The sequence below is a fragment of the Priapulus caudatus genome, unplaced genomic scaffold, assembly GCF_000485595.1.
Source record: "Priapulus caudatus unplaced genomic scaffold, Priapulus_caudatus-5.0.1 Scaffold2062, whole genome shotgun sequence".
Lineage (NCBI taxonomy): Eukaryota > Metazoa > Priapulida > Priapulimorpha > Priapulimorphida > Priapulidae > Priapulus > Priapulus caudatus.
In genome coordinates, this window is record NW_014579123.1 from 6,995 (window position 1) to 15,801 (window position 8,807).

At 42.1% G+C, this 8,807-nt stretch overlaps 1 protein-coding gene across 1 annotated transcript; it reads left to right on the plus strand.

Moving 5' to 3' along the window:
- Positions 1-2,692: 2,692 nt before the first annotated feature.
- On the plus strand, positions 2,693-8,558 carry LOC106818155 (cytochrome P450 20A1-like; the record flags this gene model as incomplete). Its single annotated transcript, XM_014822879.1, is given in 8 exon segments — positions 2,693-2,771; positions 3,208-3,393; positions 3,776-3,896; positions 4,384-4,465; positions 4,468-4,494; positions 7,326-7,390; positions 7,482-7,583; positions 7,725-8,558. Coding segments are annotated over 8 exon segments (810 nt in total), but the record flags the coding sequence as incomplete, so codon positions are not given.
- Between the last annotated feature and the right edge of the window lie 249 nt (positions 8,559-8,807).

Consider the following 8,807-nt stretch of genomic DNA (forward strand, 5'->3'; position numbering starts at 1 on the left):
CACCCAATATCAATATTTAGAAATCGTCTAATAAGATAATAAGCATGGGGAAAATTGTTACGTATGACATTTATATGAGCAGCAACGAACCCAACTTAGAACACCTGAGACATAATATTAATAGTAATATGGCTCATAGGGTCTATGTCCCCCAGGTATACGAACGTACCCTGGTGGCTTATTTGATATGGTTAGGGTTAGGGTTCGGGTTTGGGTTAGGGAGTAAGGCGTAGGCGACTCCCTAGACTCGTTAGTGGAGTAGGCGAGGTACGGTCCGGCATATTAGATAGTACCAGGGTACGTTCCGGTATACCCCACCGTACCCAGGGTACGTTCCCGCAGTATCCCGGGGGGGGGGGGGCACAGACCCTCTGAGCAGTAATATGGGTAAATGACAAAAAGTTATTGTTGTATAACAGCATGTACGAATGGGTTGGACTTTTCGTTTCAAAGACTCTTGATAAACAATGTTTTTCGTGTTATTCTCTGGTGCAAATATGTAGAGATTCGTGGCGTATCCAACTGCTGAGCTCCCCACGTACAGCTATCCATTGTGAGATCGTACGCCGAATAAAAGAAATTCCATATATAGTATAGATAGAGACAGGCCAGCGAGTGGGGTCTGTGTCCACTGGATATTGTCTAGTGAATGCTTGGCGTGCAGGTGCAACCATGCACATTGAAATTAAGAAATTTTTGTATTTAATCAGAAAATGCATAGCTTTGGAATGGTACAATGCATTCTCAGATCGTAGCATCTGAACCGAAACTCTGAACTGAGAGTGAGTAGTACCTCTGAACTGGTCGTGGTTATGCTCTGTTTTAGTTTCGATTTCGTTTTCGGTTTCACAAATACCAGCAGCTGATGAGATCATGAGGTGAGGGCAAGAAAATCAATAGTCATAGGCTGTGCTGACATTGTGTGAAGATTGCCGAATTGAGGGGTTTTTCACGGATTTTTCGGCGAGTTTGACGGTTTGCAGGTTTTTTTTCAGGCTACGAACACGCCCGGGGTATAAGAGATGGCCCTGTGAAAATTGCATCCAGATCGCTTGGCGGTTTGACCGCTATAGGGAAGATACATACATACATACATACAATACATACATACATACATACATACATACATACATACATACATACATAACATACATACCTACATACATACGAATCAAATATATATTAGATATATATATATATATATATGTATATATTATATATATATATATGTATATATATATATATATAATAATATATACTTACACATTATATCAGTATATACATATACATACATTTTGTATATCAGTGATTTTAAGATTTCATCTGTTTCCCGCGTTAATTTTTCTATAATATTCATTTTCTAAAAATATTCATATAGCACGAAACTAAAACGTAATATTATATATATATATATATATATAGTATATATATATATATATATATATTATTATAAATTAACGCGGGAAACAGATGAAATTCTTAAAATNGTATAAATATCTGGAACACGGATTAAATATTTCCACCCAATCACGACTACCCGATCATGCTGGCCAATGAGCGCGCTGGATTGTCAACTAACACCTTCATCGTTGATGACGCACTGATGAAAAAAACTATTGCAAAACTTTCATTCATTATTTGAATCACATCATTCTTCTTTGATTACTGATTACTGATTCACTGCTAACAACTTTTATCAATTACATTTTTAACCGAAACCCCCAAATCCAACCACTGGCATCGGTTTTCGTCCTATACGCATTCAGCATACATTGTTTCCGACCATCGACGTTATGTATTCAGTCTATACATCCAGGGGTGGAAAACTCGCCGGTTCGGTGGAGATTATTTTTTGCTTCCCGGCGGTGGAATAGTGTAGAGATATTAACACCACGGTGGGAAATGTAACAACTCTACGTTCTAAATCAATCACGGTACATACCGTTAGTTTGTTTTCCCATTTGAGTTGGACTTGCCAATGGCGAAATGGTGTTGCTAGACCTAATTTCCTAATTTTAAAATGAAATAGAAAATAGGAAATGGGTTTTGATCTGTTAGTTTTGTTTTCCCGATTTGAACTAGCGAACCCATTTGAAATTAGGAACCCAATTTCCTACTTTCCCATTCTCATTTGTTCGATTTTCAGGCTTAAAAAATACGAAATAGTGATCAGAAACCCATTTCCTATTTGCAACGTCAAATGGGAAAACAAACTAACATGCGCTATGTTGTCCTAACACGGCAGGAAAACGTGATAGCGCCAAACAATATCAACTGAAACATTGATCTGTTTTGTTTTTCCTGAGTCACTGCATATGTATGAGTGTACTGTGTTGACTCCAACTGGTGAAATAATAGTATTAGATAGAAAAATAGAAGACGCGTTTACCCACGCACGTACAGACAGACGCACTTGCGGACGGACGAACGCACACACGTACGTCCTCACGCTCGCACTCACGGACGGACGAACGCACACACGCACGCTCTAACGCGCACACGTACGAACTCACGCTCGCACTCACGGACGGACGAACGCACTCACGTACGCACTCACTGATGACGGGCACACACGTACGCACTCACGCACACACGCACGCACGCACGTACCTACCGACGGACGGACGGATGGACGCACACACGTTAATTGTATTAATATTTGCAGACATGTATAACACGTATTTCATTACAGGCATGGCAGGAAATGGAAACTAGACTCGATGGTTCAACTCCCCCGCCAGGCAGTGAGAGAGAAGTGGCGTTTCAGAAAGGTAGGTAGGTTCACGTGAAATATAAGGTATTAACATGATAGATATTACAGCACTACCGCACAATCGGATCTAGCAATAACTATTAACTGGTTTTTCATAACAATAAATAACAGCCCAGAATCATAAATAAATTAAATTTAATGATCATGTAGATGTATGCAAATGTCTCGATTAAGTAAGTGCAATATACATGCTAATGTAATGTAATTCAGTGTAATGTAATGTAATGTAATGTAATTCAGTGTAATGTAATGTAATGTAATGTAATGTAATTCAGTGTAATGTAATGTAATATAATGCAATGTAATGTAACATGCAAAATATGCTCAAATAATAATAATAATAATAACAACAACAACAACAACAATGACGACGACGATGATGATGATGATGATGATGATGATGATGACGATAATCTAGAAATGAACATTTGCAGCGCGAGAGGAGATGTACGCTCTCATAAAGGCAGCCATTGATCATCGCAGAGAGCACGGACCGACGAGCGGCAATGATCGCATCTTCCTCGACGCCGTCCTCGATCCAGACAACAACATAGATCCCGACGTGCAGCTTCTAGATCCGTTCCTCTACGCCATCGCTGGCCTGCACACGACAGGGTTAGGTGAGCGCCTGGCGCCCCCTGTAGCCTCACAGCTACACCACGACCGGCTGCCTGCGAGAGATAGGCGTGACGTCACGTGATTGACAGCTGATGTTATTAGTTGTGGGAGGGGTAAACCGTTGCTAACACTCGTTGCTCTTTGGTAAAAAAAATTTATGGCTGCAAAAAGACCCACATAGGAGATGAAGTGTTATAAATGTTTGGGTGAGTGTATCTATACAATGTAGAAATGTATGTATAGATACATTGTATATATATTTTCATTTTGTCATCATGTATATAATAATCACTTTACATTTTACACATCGATAATTTGGATGTAAGTTACTTGTCGCGTTGCAACAGTAAGACTTACGTGTTATCATTTGTCATTGCTGCGTAGCGCTGACGTGGGGGATTTACTATCTTGCATTAAATGAGGAAGTCCAAGAAAGACTGTGCAAGGAACTGAAAGACCAGCTGGGTGATACAGCGATGAGCCCGCAGGAATTTAGCGATAACAGGCGAGTGCAAACGATGTGCAGTAACTTATAAGTGTGCTAGGAATGTGTGAGTAGTCATGACGGCATTATTGTTGAGTTTAGCAAGAACCGATGAGAAAACGAGTTGGTAGAGTAGAAGGGGATGAGCATACATGCGTATCTATCTATCTGTCTGTCTGCCTGTCTGTCTGTTCGTCCGTCTCTCCCTCCCGCCGTCCATCCCATCCCATCCGTCCCTCCCGCCATCCTATTTTCATATTCATCTATCCGCCCGTCCGTCCGTCCGTCTGTGCGTCCGTCCGTCCGTCCGTCCGTCCAGCCATCCATCCATCCACCCACCCACCCATCCATCCATCCATCCATCCATCCATCCATCCATCCATCCATCCATCCATCCATCCATCCATCCATCCATCCATCCATCCATCAATCCATCCATCTATCCATCCATCCATCCATCCATCCAACTACAGCTGACCAACCTTCTAACGTACAGGTACATTTACAGGTACTTGCGTCAGGTAATAGACGAGACTCTACGCTGTGCAGTTATTGGACCTTATTTGTGCCAGAGTCAGGACTATGACAGGAAGCTCGTGGATATGACATTCCCAAAGATGTGCGTGAACATACATGATCAGCTAGCTAGTATTACTTGCAGCGATAGTTGCATTAATGGCATTAACGCTTCTGTGAAGAAAACCGTAGCGATGTGATATTGGTAGCGCTGTGAGAAGCAGAATGGCAATAAATATTAGCGTTAGTGTTTGTGATCGAGATATATGAGTGAGACACGGTTCTTATATATGTATGTATACACACACGCACGCACGCACGCACGCACGCACGCACGCACGCACGCACGCACGCACGCACGCACACACACATATATAATGTAACTAGCTGGCGGGTACCCGCTGCGCTGGGTGAAATCGTGCTACTAATCATCACTACTATCTAATAATGGAACACAGTAGGAACATTGGGTAAACATGGACAATGGACATTGCACCCCCAATATCAATATTAGAAATCGGTCTAATGATAATAAGCATGGGGAAAATGTTACGTATGACATTATATGACAGCACAACCTAACTTAGAACACCTGAGACATAATATTAATAGTAATATGGCTCATAGGGTCTATGTCCCCCCAGGTATACCGGAACGTACCCTGGTGGCTATTTGATATGGTTAGGGTTGGGGTTAGGGAGAAGGCGTAGGCGACTCCCTAGACTCGTTAGTGGAGTAGGCGAGGTATCGGTCGGCATATTGATAGTCCAGGGTACGTCGGTATACCCCACGTACCCAGGGTACGTTGCCGCAGTATCCGGGGGGGGGGGGACACAGACGCCTCTCAGCAGTAATATGGAGTAAATGACAAAAAGCTATTGTTATATACACAGCATGTACGAATGGGTTGGATTTTCGTTTCAAAGACTCTTGATAAACAATGTTTTTCGTGTTATTCTCTGGTGATATATGTAAAGATTCGTGCGTATCCAACTGTTAAGCTCCCCACGTACAGCTATCCATTGTGAGATCGTACGCGAAAGAATAAAGAAATTCCATATATAGTATAGATAGAGACAGGCCAGCGAGTGGGGTCTGTGTCCACTGGATATTGTCTAGTGAATGCTTGGCGTGCAACCATGCACATTGAAATTAAGAAATTTTTGTTGAATCAGAAAATGCATAGCTTTGGAATGGTACAATGCATTCTCAGATCGTAGCATCTGAACCGAAACTGTGAACTGAGAGTGAGTAGTACCTCTGAACTGGTCGTGGTTATGCTCTGTTTTAGTTTCGATTTCGCGTTTTCGGTTTCACAATACCAGCAGCTTGATGAGATCATGAGGTGAGGGCAAGAAAATCATAGCCATAGGCTGTGGCTGACATTGTGTGAAGATTGCGGAATTGAGGGGTTTTCTACGATTTTTCGGCGAGTTTGACGGTTTGACAGGTTTTTTTCGGCTACGACCACGCCCGGGGTATAAGAGATGGCCCCTGTGAAAATTGCATCCAGATGCGCTTGGGCGGTTTGGCCGGCCTATAGGGAAGATACATAGATACATACATACGACTCAAATATATATTAGACTAGCTGCGGGTACGCTGCGCTCGGGTAATATCGTGCTACTCAACTTCATACTACTATACTATAATGGGACACAGTAGGAAGCATTGGGTAAACATGGACAATGACATTGCACACCCAATATCAATATTTAGAATCGGTCTAATAAGATTAATAAGCATGGGGAAAAACTGTTGCGTATGACATTTATATGACAGCACAACCCAACTTGAACACCTGAGACATAATATTAAAGTAAGATTTTGGCTCATAGGGTCTATGTCCCCAGGTATCCCGAACGTACCTCTGGTGGCTATTTGATATGGTTAGGGTTGGGGTTAGGGAGTAGGCGTAGGCGACTCCCTAGACTCGTTAGTGGAGTAGGCGAGGTACGGTCCGGCATATTAGATAGTACCAGGGTAGCGTTCGGTTCCGGTATACCCCACTCGTACGGCGCAGGGTAGCGTTCCGCAGTATCCGGCGGGGGGGGGGGACACAGACCCTCTCAGCAGTAATATGGAGTAAATGACAAAAAGCTATTGTTATATAACAGCATGTACGAATGGGTTGGACTTTTCGTTTCAAAGACTCTTGATAAACAATGTTTTTCGTGTTATTCTCTGGTGGAAATATGTAGAGATTCGTGGCGTATCCAACTGTTAAGCTCCCCACGTACAGCTATCCATTGTGAGATCGTACGCGGAATAAAAGAAATTGCTATACTAAGTATAGATAGAGACCGGCCAGCGAGTGGGTCTGTGTCACTGGATATTGTCTAGTGAATGCTTGGCGTGCAATCCATGCACATTGAAATTAAGAAATTTTTTGTATTGAATCAGAAAATGCATAGCTTTAGAATGGTACCATGCATTCTTCAGATCGTGCATCTGAACCGAAACTCTAACCTGAGAGTGAGTAGTACCCTCTGAAGCTGGCCGTGGTTATGCTCTGTTTTAGTTTCGATTTCGCGTTTCGGTTTCACAATACCAGCAGCTGATGAGATCATGAGGTGAGGGCAAGAAATCAATAGGCCATAGGCTGTGGCTGACATTTGTGTGAAGATTGCGGAATTGAGGGGGTTTTCACGGATTTTTCGGCGAGTTTGACGGTTTGACAGGTTTTTTTTCAGCTACGAACACGCGCGGGGTATAATGAGATGGCCCTGTGAAAAATTGCATCCAGATCGCTTTGGGCGTGTTTGGCCGCCTATAGGGAAGATACATCATACATAGATACTACATACGAATCAAATATATATTGATGATGAGTGATGGCGCAGTAGTCGTGTTCGTCTCACATAGCATCTGTAGCAGCTGCTACAGCTCTGTGCACATCACTCACCCTACACGTATTATACGTTAAATTTTCAGACGCCCGTCATCGAAGCTATCGGTGTGGTCATGCAGGATGAGAACATATGGCCTGAACCCACCATGTAAGTAAACAAGCAAAGATGAGGCGTCTACAGTTTATCTATGAAGATTGTATTCATAATTATCATTAAAAATGATCTACAACTCTTCCAGGTTTGACCCTGAGCGATTCAATCAAGAAAATAGCAAGGGTAGGAGTACTTATGCCTTTCAACCATACGGATTTTCAGGAAAAAGGGTCTGTCCTGGATACAGGTAAATCAGCAATATGTTCACAAGGAAACGTGTTCAGCATAATGACTCTGTCCACTAATCAGATTACACGCAAAATATAGAGAACGTAACCCTTGTAAGTTTGGGTTCTTTCACGAGACGTGCATTGCGATGCTATTGCAGGCTGGCTAATGCTGAGATCGGTGTGGCGCTGTCTGAACTCTGTCGTCGCTTCAAGTTCCATCTGGTCGCCGGTCAAGTGGTGCAGCCCGTCCACGGCCTCGTGACACGACCCAAGGACGAGATCTGGATCACCATCAGCAAGCGCTAGTGGCGCCATCTACCGAGTGTTGTTGTGAACAAAATGGATGGTCTAACGTTACTTGGCCTTACCTGTTAGTGTGCTGGTAACAGTTAATGACTACAATATAATAGATACTAGACGCTGTATTCAATGTGCACCCATGTACACACCTCCGTGAATAATTTTCTATTATATCAGTTGTCCGGAATGTTGGATTATTTAAAAATAAAGGATGACAATGTACGATTTGTTATATAGGGATTGCGGAATCTAGTAGGGGCCTAATTCAGACTAACGCAGTTTTCATTGGATATTCCAACTATAATCAAGTATAATCCATGATTACATTCTGCCCTAAGTAAATTCCACATGAATTTTATTAAACCAGGTATATTATTGCTTGTTTATAAGTGTGTGTAGGCATAGTAATATGGTTGTATGTATAAGTGCACATATGTGTGTAGATGTCCACAATTCTATTATCTTAGCGACATCTAAGATTTGTCTACCCGATCACTGCATGGTTGTTGGTGCTTAATGTTAGCCGTCATATCTATATATACTGTGTATTATTTTCTGTTGTTGTTTATATACATCATACCTCCTGATCATACGTATCTACCTCTTGTGAATAAAAAAACACCAGTTTGGCTGATAAACACTAGCTTACGACTATTCACGGAAATATAAAAGAACGCAAGCTTTTAATCTACTATTCAGAGTTATTATGTTTATTCTTTTTGCACTATTACCGTTGCTCAGTGAAGAGTTAAATGTATTAGTCGTTAAGAAATTTCAACTTCCCTATAACGTGGCATAGATTTTAGCATCAAATCTCTGTGGATGCATCTCTAATATCTGTTAATTGCGATAATATTTTCGTGAAATCACACAGGGTCCCCTTTCCCTCCTCCTCCGCTCTCACTGCCTTCCCCTCAGTATTTCCCTCCCCCTCTCCCGGA